Source organism: Molossus molossus, unplaced genomic scaffold, assembly GCF_014108415.1.
Source record: "Molossus molossus isolate mMolMol1 unplaced genomic scaffold, mMolMol1.p scaffold_m16_p_23, whole genome shotgun sequence".
In the NCBI taxonomy this organism is placed as follows: domain Eukaryota; kingdom Metazoa; phylum Chordata; class Mammalia; order Chiroptera; family Molossidae; genus Molossus; species Molossus molossus.
The window spans coordinates 11,031,775-11,051,774 of record NW_023425359.1 but is presented as its reverse complement, the minus strand read 5'-3'; the positions used below and the strand labels follow the sequence as shown (position 1 = coordinate 11,051,774).

At 43.7% G+C, this 20,000-nt stretch overlaps 1 protein-coding gene across 6 annotated transcripts in view; it reads left to right on the top strand.

The window, feature by feature from the left end:
- The window catches only part of AKT3 (AKT serine/threonine kinase 3), a 216,822-nt gene that overhangs the window by 120,364 nt on the left and 76,458 nt on the right, over positions 1 to 20,000 (top strand). For all 6 annotated transcript variants that reach the window (XR_004961421.1, XM_036277567.1, XM_036277568.1 and 3 more), the window contains exon 4: positions 15,701 to 15,812. Coding sequence is in view for 5 of the 6 variants with exons in the window: in XM_036277567.1 (XP_036133460.1) it covers positions 15,701 to 15,812 (112 nt within the window). In the remaining variant the exon portion in view is untranslated. The remainder of the gene's footprint in view (positions 1 to 15,700; positions 15,813 to 20,000) is intronic.

Below are 20,000 nucleotides of genomic sequence, written 5' to 3'. Positions count from 1 at the left end.
GCCCTCATCATCTTTGCTATAGATTCTTCTATCACTTGTAACACTTCATGACAAAATGATCTCTCTAAAATGAGATCCTGACTGTGCCTTTCTCCTGTGAAGGCCCTGCCCTGGATCTTCGTTGCCTAGGATACGGTCCAGTGTCCTTAACAGAGCGTGAAGGATCTCCTCGCTCTGGCCGCGCCTCCAGCTCTTGCTTTGACAGCACTGAGCTGCGTATGATTCCCTGCATTCAAACTGTGCTGCGTTCCTGCTCTGGGCCTTTGCTTATACTGTTCCAGCTCTGATGGGAATGTCCTCTGTTCTCTACTTGCCTGCATCTTTTTTTTTTTTTTTTTCATTCTTTAGGACTTAATTCAGATTTAAGTTCCCAGCCTAATTCCTTGCTAAATTACTCCTCTCTGTCTTTTGCAAAGCTGTTACCTTTGTGTCATCACCATGTTTTCTTGGCTGTCTTGTGCCTGTGCACATCTCTGTGCTAATCTGGGAGTCATCTGGGGGAAAGGGCCTCAGTTATTTGTCTTCTATCTCCTAATACCCACATTAGGGCTTAATAACCACTGTAAAATGAATATCTGAAAACATCTAGCCCATACTTTTCACTTTTTAGATGACAAAAATGAAGCCTTTAGAAATTCAAGGAACTTTTTAAGGTTGTTTTACTAGATAGTAGTAGTTAAGGATCAGTTTTCTCTACTTTAAAAGTGTTATTCCCCTCCCCACCCATATTCTGTGACATTTCACCTAGATTAAGAGCCTTGAGATTTGATTTGGGGTGCGAGTTCCAACACCTAAATTGCTAGATATTCTTTGTCATGCTGAATTCTCCAAGCCCTATAAAATGTGGATGATCACATTTGACCTTCATCCTTTGTCCTTTGGGTGGATCAACTGTGAACCAAGTGTAAAGGTGCCTTCTAAACACAGTGCTGCAGAAACTGTAAGGGGCAGTATTTTGTTAAAGCACAGTACATCTCTAGTTAGAATTGTGGTTTGCTAAATTGCTAATTATAGACTGAGATGATCTTTGCACAGGAAATACTACATTTTGACTGAAAAGTAATAGAGGATCCACACAAGCACTGTTGCAAAGCGGTGTTCCGAGTACTTTGAGCACAATTGTCTGTCTACCTGATAGTCATGGTCTTGAACAGTTTGATGGTTCTCAGTCCAAGTCAAAAGTAGAAATAGTTTCTCAGTGGAGAATGGAACATTTGTCGATAGGTCTTGGGGATCAGCCTTCCTGCTGTCAGCGGGGAGAAGGGAGAAGTACCTGGCTGTGTCCACAGAAGGATCCCCTAGAATTCTGCTTTGGGCTTGGAGTCAGAAGACCCGAGTCTGAGTCGTTCCGCTACTTTACTAGCTGTATGACCTTGGGCAAATCACATAACTTCTCAATTCTTCATTTTCCTTATTTTAAACATGAGGTTATTAATACCTACTATGTCTCGGGATTATGGTGAGGATTAAATGAGATGATATATGTGAAAACACTCTGTACGTTGTAAGATGCTGTGCAAATAAAAGTATGAATGTAAGATAGAAGATGCTCAGTAATATTTGCTCATTGAGTTAAATGGCAGCCGGTCTTCCCTCTCCAGCTAAATGACAGAGTGGGGAGCAGACCGTGACAAGTATTGAGTGAACCCTGTTTGCAACACTCCCTTCAGTGAGTCCAGCTGCTATTGCTTGGGTGGGGGCAAAATCTCAGTTTTATTGAACACCAAGGACTTTGATCTGTTGGGGCTAGTTCTTCTTATAACTAAATCACAGGAGCCAAACCCCTAGACCATGCTGGGGTCACCTCTGGCCAACAGGAAGACCTCACTGCATAAAAGGGTAGCACCACCCCAGTAGCCTCAGGGGACCTGGGTGCAGACCAGATTCTTCAACCCTGGCCTTCGGGAGACAAAGCTTGTCAGGTGGATGAAGGTCCGTGTGATCATTGTTACCCCTGTTTAATAAAAGTAATAAAATCCTCAGATAGCTTTCTGGCTGTTCTAAGAGCATCCCTTGGTTACGATCCATGGGGAGAAATGAACATTAATTTGGTTCTTTCATAAGATGATAGCTCTTTTGGAAGCTGGAGGACACTCTGGGGACTGTTTTTAGGGGAGGCAGGCGAGGAGTGGTCTGCGTCCATAGAAGTGACGTGGGGACATAAGGTGGTCCTTCCTTCCCCTGTCGTCATTCCTTTCTTGTCCCTTCCTCCCTTCTCCTCTTCCTCCTTCTCTCCCTCTCCGCCCCCCCCCCCAACCTCGAGGTTATCAGCCCACTATCACGTACCCAAAGATACTTAAGGAACACCCCACAAGTAATTATTTTTACAGATTTATTCTTAAATACCTTTACCTCTGACTCCTTCCTTGTCTTCCTTCCCTCGTCGTCCTGACCAACAACCCTGCTCACTTAACTCTGTTTTGAAATTTCCTACCTTGTGTGCCTGTGATGTGAACGGACACACTCTGGGAGCACAGAGGAGTTACCACAAATACATTCAAACAGATCTGTAGGACATCTGAGTTCTAGTGACTAGAGAGCTTTTACTATTGAGGGTTCATTGTGTTCTCAACATTGTACCAGGTTCTGAGGGAAAAGGAAGGGGATAAGGAAGGAGACCAGCCCTTCTCTGAGTGCCGCTGTGTGCCAGCCCTCGCGCACGCGCTGTCGCCGTACCTGCGCAGCAGCACCAGTGAGCATTGCGCTCTGCGTTTCCGAGAGACTGGCCGAGGGGGTGTGACTTGCTTTAGGTCACTGACCTGCAGTGGCAGAGCCAGAATGCTCAGCAGGTGCTAACCGTGAAGGCTGGCTTCCTTTCATCAATCCACTCCTACCCAGCTAGCCCTGGGCTGGGGCACATTTATAATCTAGTAGCAAAAGATCTGCCACCAACCCTTGGAATTGGTATGTTGAGATGCTCTATGGTGCAGTTCTGAAGTAAGTTCATAACTGATATATTCAGTAAGAGTTCAGGAGAGGGAGATATCATTAAGGACTAGATCATCAAGAAAAGCTTCATTAGAAATTGAGTTTTGAAGAAACTAATAGTAACATTTCAAAAGATGAAGTACGTTTCAGGTAACAGGAATAGCCTCAATTTGAACTTCCACCGAGTCTCTTGTTGTTTAAGTGGGTATGAAACCCTCGTGTATGAACGGACGCTCCAGATGGGGTGTTACTTCTCCAGTCCTCGTATGGAGGGAACGGTATGAGACAGAGGAGGAAGAGGGGTAACTGACAGGAATAAATATGGCCCTGGAAATATTCGGCAGAACGCCACGAACACGTCCTACACGGCTTGCTCGGGGTCAGAGGCAGGCGCCAGGGCCCCTGTGGGCCTGCCTGGCCCTTCACCTGCAGCTTCTGCAGTGACATCGCTGCTCCTCTTCCCTCCTGGGAGAGTATAAAAGAATGATGCAAATGCATGCTCCAGTTTAAAATCCCACCTTAAGGCAACGTTTTTTCTTTCACAAAGAGTACAGTGTCTCTCTATCTGTTGCTTCAAAACAAACCCGTGACCTTATGTAGGAGGGGTGAGTGGTGGCCGGGGCAGGCAGTGGGGGGGCAGGACGACCCTCCTGCAGCCCGGGTGCAGGGAGCCGCAGTGGTGGATTTACGGCAGAACTTTACATTCGGCTAATTACTAACAGGTCGATAGGTCTCAGTGTTTCAGGTAAAAATGCATTGATTGTGCCACACTACCCAACAGTGCCAGCCTCGATGCTGGGGTCATGCCCTGTTCCCAGGGTGCTCACCGTTCTAGCTCGTGCTGATCCCGACGCCCCGCCCCGCCCCAGGTGAAAAGCATCCCAGCACACCTTTCCGGCTGGGCTCCTCGACGCCCCGCCCCGCCCCAGGTGAAAAGCATCCCAGCACACCTTTCCTGCTGGGCTCCTCCACGCCCCGCCCCGCCCCAGGTGAGAAGCATCCCAGCACACCTTTCCGGCCGGGCTCCTGGACGCCCTGCCCCGCCCCAGGTGAAAAGCATCCCAGCACACCTTTCCGGCTGGGCTCCTCGACGCCCCGCCCCGCCCCAGGTGAAAAGCATCCCAGCACACCTTTCCGGCTGGGCTCCTGGACGCCCTGCCCCGCCCCAGGTGAAAAGCATCCCAGCACACCTTTCCGGCTGGGCTCCTCGACGCCCCGCCCCGCCCCAGGTGAAAAGCATCCCAGCACACCTTTCCGGCTGGGCTCCTCGACGCCCCGCCCCGCCCCAGGTGAAAAGCATCCCAGCACACCTTTCCGGCCGGGCTCCTGGACGCCCTGCCCCGCCCCAGGTGAAAAGCATCCCAGCACACCTTTCCGGCTGGGCTCCTCGACGCCCCGCCCCGCCCCAGGTGAAAAGCATCCCAGCACACCTTTCCGGCTGGGCTCCTCGACGCCCCGCCCCGCCCCAGGTGAGAAGCATCCCAGCACACCTTTCCGGCTGGGCTCCTCGACGCCCCGCCCCGCCCCAGGTGAGAAGCATCCCAGCACACCTTTCCGGCCGGGCTCCTGGACGCCCTGCCCCGCCCCAGGTGAGAAGCATCCCAGCACACCTTTCCGGCTGGGCTCCTCGACGCCCCGCCCCAGGTGAAAAGCATCCCAGCACACCTTTCGGGCTGGGCTCCTCGACGCCCCGCCCCGCCCCAGGTGGAAAGCATCCCAGCACACCTTTCCGGCTGGGCTCCTCGACGCCCTGCCCCGCCCCAGGTGAAAGCATCCCAGCACACCTTTCCGGCTGGGCTCCTTTACCGCCGCACTCATTGACTGACAGTTCGCTTTTTATTAACTTAATGTAGATGCAGCCTGACTTGCTTGTCCAATGTTAATTGTTTAACTTAAATTTTTATTTCCTAGAAAGTAGGTTTGTGTCATTTTTAGAATTTTAAATTAAAAGTGATGACATGCTCATTATATTTGATGCTTTGATCCCATCTTATAATTAATGCATAAGTAAGAGGGACTTAGGGAAGGAGGGAAGAGAAGTGACGTTTTAAGAGCGTACTTCATACGTGGTGCGCGTTTATATGATCACATGTTTTCATGACAAGAACAACGTGAAATAAATATTCCCTTAAAGTAACCGAACTTGATAATGACACAAAGGCCTAGAAAGGTTAAGGAACTTTCCAAGAGTCTCAAATCTGGCAGCACTGTGATTTGGACTCTGGTCAGCCTAACACTGGCTTGAGCGCATTTAATCATACAGAGGGTCCAGAGGTGCCAGCTGTCTTCAGGTAATGTGTAGTTGGCACCCACCAACATTTCATGGCATAGCAAGTGTTATACACGGTTGGTAGCGGACTCTCACTGTTACGTAACAGTGATACTTGCGCTGTCGTGGAGGTGGGAGCCAGGTGACTGATTATTTGATAGCATGTGTTATGTAATATTGGCTCAGTCACTTACCCACCCCAGGACTCAGAGTTTTGTCATTTGTGGCCTGAGGGAGTCAGCATGAAGGATCTCTGAAGTTCTTTCTTCTAAAATTTAACCATTTGCCTATCACCAGCAGATAATTTCCTGAAACATTGAGTCTGCCGAGAATTACTAATAATTACCACTTGCTGAGCACCTGTGTGCTATGCACTTTATATATGCATGTGGTTGATCCTGCTGACACTTTCTGCGGATTCCTAATATCTCTACTACCACAGGGAAGCTGGGCGTGGAGTTTGCCAGTGGGCATCACCTAGTAAGCAAGGGCACTAGAAGCTAAACCCGCAGCTTCCAGAGGTCAAGGCCAGGCCCTTCCCTCAGGGCTGCTCAACTAATCTGGCTGCCTGAGGGGAGAGGTGGGAGGTTACTGGGTCAGCAGTTCAGAGGTGTGGGCTTTCCGTGCTGCTGGACCAGTCTGTGTCGGTAGTATGGCCCAGCCTGTGTCGGTAGCATGGCCCAGCCTGTGTCGGTAGCATGGCCCAGCCTGCCGTTCTCGCCTAGTATGGATGCATGTTCAGAGCACCTGGGCACACCGGACGCTTCATGCAGAGGATCCCCTAGAACGGGAAGGTGTAGCCCTCTTCGTCTGGTCACACCACACAAGTCGTAGGAGAAACCCTAATTTTTAGAGGTAGAATCGTCTGGATGTCTAGTATGAATTCGGTCTTCATTGCATTTTTAACACATTGGACTTGGGGGCACGTGTTTTGTTGATCTCTCTGCAGTTATACACCAAATCACTGCCTTTCTACTTTTCCCCTTTTACCTTTATGTTAATTTAAAAGCATTTGTTATATTTTGAGCGAAATTAAGTGAGGCCCAAGCCACTGTTGGGGGAAGGACCTTGAAGCCCTGGAATTTAGGAAAGATACAGAGGCCTTCTTTGGGGTTGGAAATAATACAAAATGAAGCAGATGCTAATGAAAACATGAAATGTAGGGAAGAGGAAAGAGCCCCCGGAGGCTGTTGGAAAGTCCTGCGGAGGAGAGCGCAGGCCCCTTGATTACAGCCCTGATTCCGCACCATAATGAGGTCTCTCAGCCACCGCGGCTCCCCATTCATTTGTTCTGTGCTCTGCTTCCTGTTGCTAATTGTCAGCACAATAGTCTTCCAACGATGAAGTCTCAGTGTCCTTTCGGACCAATTTGTCATTGTCTTTCTCCCTCACCCCCCAACCCCTGCACTCAGAATCTATTACTATGGTTGCATTTTTAGACATTTTCTATGTTTTAAATGGCAGTGCTTTTGAAATACACCAGAATAGTTCATGATAATTGAACCATCCAACCAGCAACAGTTTTTGCTTCCCAAAGCATACTGATAAGGTTTCTGTCTGTATAGGATCTCTTGGAAGGGACTAGAAAACCAACCATACCGCTCTCCTCACAGCATTGTTTCCCTGACAGCCTCACCATCGGCCGCAGAAGCAACATTTCAAACCTATTTCGTTAGCTTGTGTTATATGCAGGTTTACCTCATCAGTTCTTTGGAAATCTGTACCTTTAGGAACTTACGTTTTCTCCCACTAAAGGCTATTCTGATAGATAATTTCATTATGACCAGGGAGTCAACGTGCTTTCTTAGATTGACAAGCCCGAGTAGTTCTCTTCTGGGTCCCCCAGCGGCTGGCGTCTCGTGTTCACTCATGTTACGTTCTTAACCCTTTAGCCAATAAGTATTTCACATGTGCTTTCAACCTTGTACCAGTGACCCAATACTGACAGAAATATATTTTTTCCAATGTCATTCCTATAAGTAAATCCTGAAACAGTATCATTCCTTAGCTAACCTATCACCTAGAACTTCCCCATCTTATAATCATATGATCAAAGTATAATATTTTTCAATGTAATAGTCTCACAATCGATGGCAGTTATTTTTAGTGCGTGAATACTCAACAAGAAGTTTGGTCAGTTCTCTTTGGGGGAAACTGTTTCAGTACTCTCTATACAGTCACCTGTTTCTATCATTTGTATCGCAAAAGCCCAGAAAGTGAAGACACAAGGTTGTTACAGAGAAGTAAACCTGACGTCCTCTCTCATAAGCAGCTAACACTCCTAAAGCAGCATGTGACACGCTAAGGGCCAAGAACTTAGGGCTGGAAAACCTGGATCCGAGACTCAGTTTTATAACCTTAGTGACGTGGGGATTTTGAACAAGTGACTTAAAAATCAGATCACTCCCGTTTTCCGATTTGTGAAACAGAAATGAGGAAAATACTTTAGAACTTTATTTGGGAGGGTTAGTCAGATATAATGCACATAAAAGTTTAATGTTCCGCTGGAACAACTGATAATATGGTAAAATAATGACTTAGTTGTAATTATTCAAGAAGAATAAGTTTGGGGGAAAATATAATGGAAAGTTTCCCTACTGACCTAAATTGCCAAAGATTTAAGATGATATTTTTTTCGGTTCTGCTAATGGTGAATGAGCTGGTTATTCCCAAATCTCCTCATTTAGCTTGCAATCCATGAGTTCATCCAGGTTTTTAAATGAAGTGTTTTGTGCTACAGACCCAGAGACCCCTCTGTGGCTGTGGTTGAAACCTTTTAAACTGGGAAAGCTTATTTGGAGGCAGAATTCTTGAGTGGAAAGAGAGACATCCATATTCCTTCTTAAAGCTTCAAGAGTTGAGAGGGCTTTTGATAGGTCAGATTCTGAAGTCTTTGGTTATCTTTATATATGTTTTCAGTAGTTATTAGGATTGTTTATGAGTCCGCCAAAACACAGGGTTGTGTTTTTTTTGTATGTATGTATTTATTTTTGCAATTGTGTGCTGTGCTCTGATTGGATGGGCCTAACTTTTTATTTTTCTCCTAGGAAAAAAAAATCCTTGGACTAGTCTAGAAATTTAATTCTGCCACTTTTCCTAAGGAAAGAAAGATCTCTCTTAAGTTAGATCTGTAGCTGTACCAAGAATTTGATTTGGCTTTTAATTTTTTTTCAAATTGATGTTATCAGGATTTGTTTATACATAAATAAATATCTATATCTACATGAGCTTAAAGGATGTATTTCTCATACAGTCTTTATTACTAATGTCCTCAGAGGTGGCTTAACTAGATAATTGGGATTTTGAAGAAGTATTTCAGGTTTTGGTGGAACAGAGAGCATAAAATAAACGTTTCCAGAGGAGAGTGACTTTTAGAATATTGAGATTATTTAAAATATTTAAGTATTTAAAGAGATGTTTCCTGAAGCTTTCTTTGGTTTTATGGTAAAGATTGCTTATGACAGCTGAGAGGGTCAGTCTGGAGGTCTGACCTTTGTTTGGAGGGCGGGATGTTTGGAGGAGAAGGACCTGAGGAACAAGAGTTTGAGTAAGCCAGACAGACCAGCAGTGTGTGGGACACGGGCCGGGGGAAGAAGGCTGGAGGAAGGGATGCCCGCTGGGAGGCCGTAGAAAGGGTTCAGATTTTGGTGCTAAGTCCTCTGGGTGTGAGCGGTGGCAAGAAGGGGTCAGTTCACGGAAGAACTGAGACGGGTGTTGCTGGCTCAGCCATGGGTTGAAAGACAGTCAGAGATGGCTGCAGATGTGTTTCTTGGGTGATTTGGAAAATGCTATAGAAATAAAATGAATAGATACACTGTGTTGATGGGATGCTCAGCTTGGAAGATTAAAACAAAACCCTGTTAGGAATGTTGGGAATAAAGAACCACAGGACCTCAAGAGAGACGCCAGCTTTGCCTCGTGGAAACGGAGCTTGAAGGAAGGGCTGGCCCTGAGCTGCAGGTGTGCGTCACCAAAGCCAAGTGACCACTGAGACAGAGCCTCAGGAGAGCCTCCCAGATGCATGCAAAGTCCTTCTCAAGTCACTGAAGATCTCTCTGACTTCATCGTTACCACGTCCGAACCTCCTTTACTCCACTCACCTGGGACTTCTTGCCATCCCGACACCTCTGTGGCTCCCTGCAGCTGTGGGTCTGCACTTCTGTTCATTCCATCCAGGTCCCTCGTCCCACGACACCTGCATTGGTCCCTCGTTTCACTGAGGGACAGCTTTCCAACTCTTCTTTCTAAAATATACCCCTTGCCGCCCTGCCTGATTTTCCTTCGTAGGAAGCACCTATTATGTCCTGAATTGATTATTTTACTTGTTTGTTGCTTGACCACTGGTCCCTTCAGTAAAACATAAGCTCTATGAAAAATAAGGACTTTGTTCTGTCACAGCTGTGTCCCGATGCCTAGGTCGTGGCCTGGCGTGCTGTGGGCGCACAATCAATATTTATTTAACGAATGTCTAAACGTATTTAATGAATGAATGCCTCATATTTATTTAATGAAGGACAAAATTGTCATTAAAAAAGTGCAACACAAAAGTCTGAGTCTAAGCTCAGTTCCAAGGAAGAGGCCCAAAGCCAGAGGACTAATGAATGGTCCGAGTTGGAGGCAAAACCAGGCCAGTGGGTGTCATGGAGGCCACAGGGCAATGACCCAAAGGTAGGGAGCCAAGAGCACCAGGTGCAGCAGAGGAAGAAGTGAGGACAAGGAGAGAGATGTGACAGGAGGGTGGCAGAAACCGCAGCTCAGCTCACCGGGTACGGGGGAGGGAACAGGCCCCTCCGGCAGGTGATGGTCTGAGCAGCGGCACTGGGGGGGGAAGCTGCCCAGGGCGCCTGCTTCTGGACCTGCGTCTGTGTGCCAGGTGTGCACCGAGGGGCCATGGCAGTGTGGGCGTGTGAGCAGAAGCTGCCCCGTGGTACTCGAAGCTCAGGGCGCTCCAGCAGCCATACCTTTGAGCCCCGGTGCCCAGGGCAGTGTCCTGAGACTTCGATTGGGATCAAGTTTCTTTACCCACAAGTGTCTTTATTTTAGTCATCTGTATGTTTTATATCTTCAATGTAAGTTTCCTCCACATTCAACCCTTTAAGCCTTCTCTAGCTCATTTTGGTACATACTTTAAGAAAGAATCTACTATTATTTTGGATGAGGTTTTCATTTTTTACTTTTTATCGTGAAAATGTTCAGACATACAGAGGAATAGAGAAAACAGCTTATGGAACTCTCATATGTCTATTACCTAGACTTAACAGCGAGCATTTTACCGTATTTGCATTATCATTTTGTTAAAATATTTAAATTATATGACATTTTATTCCTGAATTGTTGAGTATGGGTCTCTAAACAATAAGGACATTTTCCAACATAATTACAGTACCACTGTCTCACTTGATAAAATTTAGACATCTTTAATATTATCTGATTCTAATTCATACTCAGATTTCCCAGGTGCTGCCTAAAGTTATCTTTTACCACTGGCTTGTTCAAACAGCACACTGAGGACCACACGTTGCATTTGATGGGTACGCCTCCCACGTCCCTCTAGTCCAGAAGAGGTCTGTCCAGTATCCCCACCCCATTTCTGTTATATTCACTTATCAAGGAGACCAGACTGCTTGTCCTATAGAAAGTCACTTGTCTGGAATCTTCTGATGCTTATTTCTACAAGGTATCATTTAACTTTTCCAGGACCTCTTTATTTCCTGTAAAGTAGAAGTTCGATTTCTGAAGATTCCGTTAGACTCACATTCAGTATCTCTGTCCAAGCTATTTCCTTGATGATTCCACATGCTTCGCAGTCCCTTGGGTTGGGAGGTACTGAGTATTTGGTCCCCTGTGGTGGTTCACTGGTTTCATGTGGTGGAAGCTGGATCTTCATCATAAAGTTAAGTTCAGGAGTTACTTACCTAACGATTTCAGCATCCATTGATGACCCTTGCCTGAATCAGTGTTTTCATTAGGTGTAGATGATCTTTTAGCTGTTTTTGAAAATGTGGTATTAGTTAGCCAATACTAATTCATTACTAAATTTGACTAATGTTAGTTATATATTCTCTCATTATGTTTATTTGCATCTTGCTCTGTTTAGGGGCAGTTCTAGGTAATCGAATAAGGAACCTTACCCTCAGGGAATTTTCTAATATACATTCTTGGTGGATTGTTTACGAATTTTGTTATGCATTCCAGTTTCATCATACCTCAGATATAAATTAGTGTTTTCTTAGTTGAAGTAAAATAGTGCTCATGATGATTTTTTAGATTTCAGTCAGTGTTTAACAGTAACCTAGGCTACAATGGTAGAGCACATCCTTTTTACATCTGGATAACCCACTTCTGTTTGCTTCATGGACTGTGACCCTTAATAAGCTGCTTCCTGGGGCACGAGTACATAGGGGTCTGTGCCGCCGTGAAACACGACGATGTCGCTCTTCATTTCATGAAACAACACCTCTTCGAGCAGGATGTAACGTTAGTAACTCGCTCTTACTCCCTTCACGTATAGAAATGTTATGTTACGAAATAAGATGTGAGAACTTGCTGGTTTCTCCCCCATCTTCTTTTATACAGAAGGACATTCTGACTCCGGTTCAGGCACAAATAGCTAGAAACCTGGAGCTGGATCATTGCAAGTTTGGGAACCACTTTTCCATCCCTAGTAACTGAAAGTGTGTCTTACCATGGGCTCTGCGGGTGTGAGACCCAGCAGTGAAGGACCCAGGGGCTCTTGTGCCCCTCCTTTCGAATCACCCCCCTGCACCCGTTTCCAGAACCACAGGTGCCTCACCAGGGTCCTCCCGGGAGTAGCTCTCATCCCTAACCATCCTGTGCCTTGCTCAGAGCTAGGAGCAAACGTCGGGCCCTGTCCCTCCTCAGATACGGCTGCCAGGTGAGAAAGACCCTGATTCCTTTGTAGGAGGAAAGACCCCGATTCCTCGTAGGAGGAAAGGCCCCGATTCCTCGTAGGAGGAAAGGCCCCGATTCCTCGTAGGAGGAAAGGCCCCGATTCCTTGTAGGAGGAAAGCGTCATAGAAGGGAGAAGGCCCAGCACCGGAAGGAACAGGGAAGGTGCAGACGAGGGAAAGTGAAAACCATCTTGTGGAATGGAAAACTTTGATAGATGATGACTGATTTTTAAAAAATATTGTTTCTTTATTGATTTTAGAGAAAGAGGAAGGGAGAGGGAGAGAGAGAGAGAAACATCGATGAGAGAGAACATCGATTAGCCACCTCCTGCATGCCCCCCATTGGGGATTTGGCCCACAACCTGGGCACATGCCCTGACCGGGAATCGAATCGGTGACCTCTTGGTGCATGGGTCAACGCTCATCCACTGAGCCACACCAGCTGGGAATGACTGATTTTTTTAAAGGGCAATTTTCCTGACAGTACATTCTTTCCGAAAGAGCATGGCATCTGAATTCACATAGACCTGGGGTAAATGTTTATATAATTACTTACAAGCTGTTTGTTTTAGGGAAGTTCTTTAACTAATCTCAGCTTCTATTAGCTCGTGTGGAGGATAGTCATATGACACCTCTTAGATTTGTCCTTCAGGTGAAAAGAGTAACATTCAGGAGCCACCAGTTGGTGCAGTGCCTGGCACATAACACTGAACATGTCCCCTATTGGACTTGTCACCAGAGCACCTGCCACACCTAAGACACCTTCCTTGCAGTGGATTGAATGATTCTCCTGAAGGTTGATGTGTTGGGACTTAATTGGGTGCTGTTCATTTTTGCCCCCAGATAGTACAAGCTTTAAGCAAGAGAGAAAAAAAAAAAAAAAAGAATATTCACAATAGTATTATAAGTGGGGGCTTAACAATAAACTTTCCTGGTGTTATAACTCACTACTAGTATTATTACATTGTGTGATTTAATTATAAATGGAACTATTATGCCTTTGTTTTTATATTGAATGATAGAATTTATTTTTAAAAGAATAAAATTAGTATTTAAAAGTGGTAGAGGTTGAAATAAAAATTTAATCTTTTGAATAAAATACAAATACATGATACCCAAAACAATTCTTTTTGGTATATAGCTTTTGATCTAGCATGTTGCAGTTTCTTTAATCAGCGGTCAGGTGTACAGAGAAAGTACAGCTTTGAATCAACTTGGTTGTCCATGGTTCAGGTTGGTGTAAAATAAGCAGAACGTTTGAAATTTAGTTTGTAGTGTAACTTGTTCTGGTGATTTTGAAGTAGTATAGCTATCTAATTTAAAGACTGATGTAACAAATACGTCACTGAAAAATATTCACAAGTTATGATAAAATAAAAGCCACCTGGCATTTTATGTAAGACACTTGCTTTTCTCGTGTGTATTAAATGGTTCGAGAAATCATAGACTATCATTTGATTAGCTTTTTAGTATCTCTATCTGAAGTTTCTACTTTTGGTTTTAAATTTTAAGTTGGCCTAGCTTGAATTGGGCATCTTTACATAAGTGACATCTCATCGCCTTTGCCATATTCTGTTGGTTTTTATTGGTTGGAAGCAAGCCACAGGTCCTGCTTCCACTCAGAAGGATGGGATGATGCGAAGATATGACGCGGGGCAACCTTAGACCACGTCCCCCACGCACACACTCACGAAGCCGTAGAGAGCTGACACGTCGTGTGGGAACTCTCTGAGAGACCACGTCCCCCACGCACACACTCACGAAGCCGTAGAGGGCTGACACGTCGTGCGGGAACTCTCGGAGAGACCACGTCCCCCACGCACACATTCACGAAGCCGTAGAGGGCTGACACGTCGTGCGGGAACTCTCAGAGAGACCACGTCCCCCACGCACACACTCACGAAGCCGTAGAGGGCTGACACGTCGTGTGGGAACTCTCGGAGAGACCACGTCCCCCACGCACACATTCACGAAGCCGTAGAGGGCTGACACGTCGTGCGGGAACTCTCAGAGAGACCACGTCCCCCACGCACACACTCACGAAGCCGTAGAGAGCTGACACGTCGTGTGGGAACTCTCGGAGAGACCACGTCCCCCACGCACACACTCACGAAGCCGTAGAGGGCTGACACGTCGTGCGGGAACTCTCGGAGAGACCACGTCCCCCACGCACACATTCACGAAGCCGTAGAGAGCTGGCACGTCGTGTGGGAACTCTCGGAGAGACCACGTCCCCCACGCACACACTCACGAAGCCGTAGAGAGCTGACACGTCGTGTGGGAACTCTCTGAGAGACCACGTCCCCCACGCACACACTCACGAAGCCGTAGAGAGCTGACACGTCGTGCGGGAACTCTCGGAGAGACCACGAGAGGGGCCTGTGGTTCTGCTCTCAGATCTGGACATAGCCAAACACTGCAGAACAAGGCACAAATAGATCTAAAACATCCCAACCCAAGACAAATGTTCTGTTTTTCTTTTAATTTAATTTTTGTATTTTAACATACTGATCTAGAATGTGAATGTTTTCATTATTAAAAAAAGAATAATTCAGTGTGATTCATTGTGACCAAGGTCCCATAAAGACAGAAATGGTAGTTGTTTGTTGCTAATGATAGAGATGGGACAAAATAGACAAGCCCTGATAAAACAGTGTTGAATTTTTCAACCAGGGCTAAACTATTTTCTTTCGGAAGAGCAGTATGAGTAGACAAGCCTACTGTACTTTCTCTTTTCCAATCCCGTGTACCCTTCCAAGCCAAGTTCAGTCCAGTCGTGATAATAGCTGACAGCGACATTGCTGATGATGTAGTGAGTCACACACTATGCTAAGGATTACACTGATGCATTACTAGTCACCATGCCAGTTTTATGATATAGGTACTCTTACTGTTTCTCCTTTAATGGTTGAAGACCAGAAGGGTTCATTAACTTGCAAGGTTGCATTGTTCATGGTAGGGGGGAAAATTGAATCCAGACACAGTGGTGTTGGAACCCATACTTTTGCCACTACACATGGTCCACACTGTGGTCCTGTTCTTTGAAGTCTTCCTAGATACTCCCTGACAGAAGTCACCGGTTTTTGACTGACTGGCTCAAGGGGCTGTGATTATTAAGAGTTATAGACGGTGTGTACTATCAAAAGGCTTATAATCTAGGTAGAGAGATAAGGATGCCTTCTTAAAATGATAAATAATAATATAAGATAGTCTGTGCTACGTGAAAAACTAGGGATGCACTAATAAGTCATGAGAACATGTGGGGGACATGGGAGTAGTCCGGGTAGGACCAGGTTGTTATAAAAGGCTTCATGGAAGGAGCAGGCTGTGGTCCGGACCTTGAACAACAGGTATTCCTTGGACTGTTGGTAGTTACATGTGGCTTGGGGTACAGTAAGGGGCCAGCATTCCAGACGGCAGAGGCATCGCTACTGGACAGAGCAGCAGGATGTATTCGGGGCAGGTTATTTGGTCCACAGAATGCGGTGCGGGCACAGTGCTTTTGTTTAGAATACAACTCTGTGGTTCTCCGCTGTTTATGTCCTGGTTTAAATGTAAGTGTATTCAAAGAGACATTTTATTTTATTACTAGAATGCCAGTTAATGAAAACAGAGCGACCAAAGCCAAACACATTTATCATCAGATGTCTCCAGTGGACCACTGTTATAGAGAGAACATTTCATGTAGATACTCCAGAGGAAAGGTAAGAAAGTCTTTTTTTTCCATTTTGTTAAAAAGCAACAGTCAATCTAAAAATCTATGTGTGTCTGACCTCACCATTGGTAAATATGCGTGAATATATTTGTAACATGCTGTAGTCCCTTAATTATTATTATCCTGGTGCAATCGATGAATAACTTACAAAATACTACATCCGAACATCTAGAAATGTGTTAAGATACACTTCTTAAGAAAAAACAGCGTTAAAAAGTTAAAATATAAATTAAGACATTTTTATAACCCAACTGCCTCTTTTAAAAGAATTGTAGAGCCCTGGCCGGTTTGGCTCAGCGGTTAGAGCGTCGGCCTGCGGTCCTGAGAGACCCGGGTTCAGTTCCCGCTAAGGGCGCGTACCTCGGTTGCAGTTTGTGCCCGGCCCTGGTCGGTTGTGTGGGTGGCAGCCACTCGATGTGTCCCTTTCACATCGATGTTTCTCTCTCTCTCTCTCCCTCTCTCTCCCTCCCACTCTACCTGAACAAAAAATGGAAAAATGTCCTCGGGTGAGGATAAAAAAAAAAAAAATGAAAAAAAAAAAAAAAAAAAAGAATTGTAGAATCGTGTTTGTATTTAGAATTCCGACGCTAGAAGTAGCAAGAGGTTTCAGTAGCCATTGTGCAGAGAGGGGGTTGGGGCTCAGTGAGGAAGAAGGACCAGGACTGGTCGGCATCGGGGGTCATCGCTGCAGAAGCCGGAGTGCGGTGCATTTCCACCAGCTCCCCAGCTCCCTCGGGGCTGCATGTTCACCCTCCCGATCTACTAATACTGGGCACGCCCCAGCCCCAGTTCTGTTCAATACCCTTTCATCTGGTGCCTCTGATACTGACTTAGGTCCAACCACCACCACAAATCCATTTTCCTGCACATATGTTATCATATTGGACTCAGATCAGCAACTCTGTGAAATTAAATGTTTTTAGCCTATTTTCCAAATGAATAAATTAGTTCTTAAGAAACTTGTGCAATTAAAAAAATAACACAACCTCCCCCCAAAACTTTATTTTAATAATACTTTTTTGATCAATGAACAATAAATGGTAATTAATGTTTTATTACTTCAGAAAACATAGACAAGAAAGAAAAATAGAAAAGAACTAGAAATTACTCATAATTCTGATTTTATCACTAGAGTTAAGGACTGATATGTTCTTACCCACTTCCAGTCTTATTCTGTGAGATGTATGTAGGTCTTCTGCATACATACCATTTTATATGCCCTCCCTCCACACTTACCCATCACTCCTGGGCATTTCTATATACTGAGTCCTCAGTTTGCTTATATCTTAACCCATAACTATGGTTGGGCTAATTCCTATGTATATTTCAGTTCTAAGCTTAACATGTTACATATGCTACAAAACTTCTGACTCTTATAGATGTAGGTCCCCCTGCTATATACTTACCTATCTCCTTGTACCTTTCACATCACGTATATCACTGCTGTAATCTTTGTTTGCCTTATTCAGTGGACTATAAGGTTCTTGATTGGCAAGGATGAGTTCTTCCTGTTTTATTTTTAGCACGTATAGTATTTGTTGACTTGTTGAATGAATGGAACTTTTTCCATGGCAATATATGTTCTTTGAAAATATTAGTCTTCATGGATTTATAACATTCCATTTAACCTGATTCATTTTGCCTTTGTGTTTACTAAGCTGGACTTAAGCCATATCTTAAGACTTTGAAATGGTTTGCTGTCCCTGCAATAATATCATACTACGTTTCTGGATAATCAGTTTTCATTTGCGTTTATTACTAGAAGAAAGCAGTTTTAGTGAAAATGGAAAACAGCATATTTATATTTGCATTAGGGTTTGTTTTTCTGAATTCACCTAGAATCTGCTGTTTGGATATTTTATATGATTTTAATGTTAATGAAGATGTAGGCGTATTGAGATTTAGAAAAACTCATTATCTTCTATATTCTGTCTTCCAGTCTAAAATTCTTCCTTACCTGTTGCAAATTCAATATCTCTAATCTATCTTTAAAAATCTTGAATTTATTTCATTATATTATATAAGTTTGGAATCTCTTTTTTCCAAAAAACGAGCCTGTTGTCTCACCTCCATTTATTGAATAATCCATTCTTTTCTGATTAAGGATGGCACATATACATAAATACTTGTATTTTCAGGTTTTTTTCCCTTTGCTTTTCTGTCATTCTGGTACTAGGACCACATGGTTTTAATTAGAGAAGCCTTATAAAACTTTTAGCTTTTAATAAAGCAAGCCTTCTGTTATTGCTGCTTTTCAAAATGTTCTTAGTTTTTCTACTACATTTTTAAAATTGTGGTTTAAAAACATAACATGGAATTCATCAAGTTTTGAAGTGTATAATACAGTATTATTAGCTATATTTACAATACTGTATAATAGATCTTTAAAACTGTTCATCCTACATGACTGAAACTCTGTACCCATTGCCTAGCAGCTCCCCATTTCCCTCTCTCGGCCCCTATCAAACATCATTCTATTTTCTGCTTCTATAAATCTGACTACCTTAGCTATCTCGTGTAAGTGAGAATATACAGTATTTGTCCTAATGTGACTGGCTAATTTCACTTAGAGTAATGTCCCCAAGGCTCATTCATACTGTAGCGCATAACATGATTTTCCTCTTTTGTTAAGACTAAATAATATTCATTCCTATGTTTATCCCATATTTTCTTTATCCATTCATCTGTCAGTGGACATTTAGTTTTTTTGTTTGTTTGTTTTTATGTCTTGGCTATTTTGAATAATGTTACAGTTAACATAGGAGTGTAAATATATCTATTTGAGATCATTTTATTTTATTTTGGCTAAATACCCAGAAGTGAGATTGCCGGATCTTACGGTAGTTCTATTTAAAAAAAAAAAATTTTTTTTTTTTTATCCTCACCCAAGGACATTTTTGCATTTATCTTCCGATAGAGCGGGAGGGAGAGAGGGAGGAAGAGAGAGAGAAGCATCAATGTGAGAGAGATACATTGAGTGGTTGCCACCCACATGTCCCCAACTGGGGCAGAGGACAAACTGCAACCGAGGTACATGCCCTTAGCGGAAACCAAACCCGGGACTCTCTGGTCCGAGGGCTGACGCTCTAACTGCTGAGCCAAACCGGCCAGGGCTGTTTTTAATTTTTTGAGAAACCTCCATAGTATTTTCCATAGTGGCTGCACCATGTTACATTCCCATATCAGTGCATAGGAGTTTCAGTTTCTCCACATTCTTGCCAGCACTTGGTATTTTCTATCAATGGTAGTAGACTCATGTGCAACCATATAAATAATTACATTAAATATGAATGGTTAAACATTTCAATTAAAAGGCAGAGAGTTTCAGAATTGATGAAAATACAAGGCCCACTTATGTGCTATCTTTAAGAGATGCACTTTAAGACACAGGTCAGTTGAAAAGAAATTGATTGAAAATGATATGCAAATGGTAAATATAAGAAGGAGATTTGCTATATTATATCAGATTACAAAATAAAATAATTACTTGTGAGTACCAGAGCACTTTATAATGTTAAAAGGGTCAATTGAAGTCTATGATGTAACAATTATGAATATGTTTGCATGCAATAACAGAATCAAAAGAGAAAATAGACAGTCCCACTACCATAGTTGAAGACTTTAAAATTCTTTTCAGCAATGGATAAAGCAGCTAGACAAAAAAATCAATGAAGATACAGAATAACACTATCTATTAATCACCTTGATGTAATTGATATTTACGTAATACTACACCCAAAAGTGGCAGAATACACTTTGTTTTCGAATGTACATGATACATTCACCAGGAAGATCATATTCTGAATCATAAAACACTCCTTAATATATTTAGAAAGATTGAAATTTTACAAAGTATGGTCTCGTCCCTCAGTAGAATTGATTAGAAATCAATGCTAATAAGAGAATCGAAAATCTCCATGTATTTGAAAATCAATTAACATACTTAATAATCATTGGGTCAAACATAAAATTCATAAGAGGCATTAGAGACTAGTTTTAAATGAATGATAATGAAAACAAAGCATATCAAAGTTTGTAGTATGCAGTGAAATTAGTGCTTAGAGGGAAATGTATAACCTTGAATGCCCATATTTGAAAAGAAGGAAGTTCTCAGGTCAATAATCTATGTTTCCATCTTGAGAAACTAGGAAGGTAGAGTACATTAAACCCAAGACAA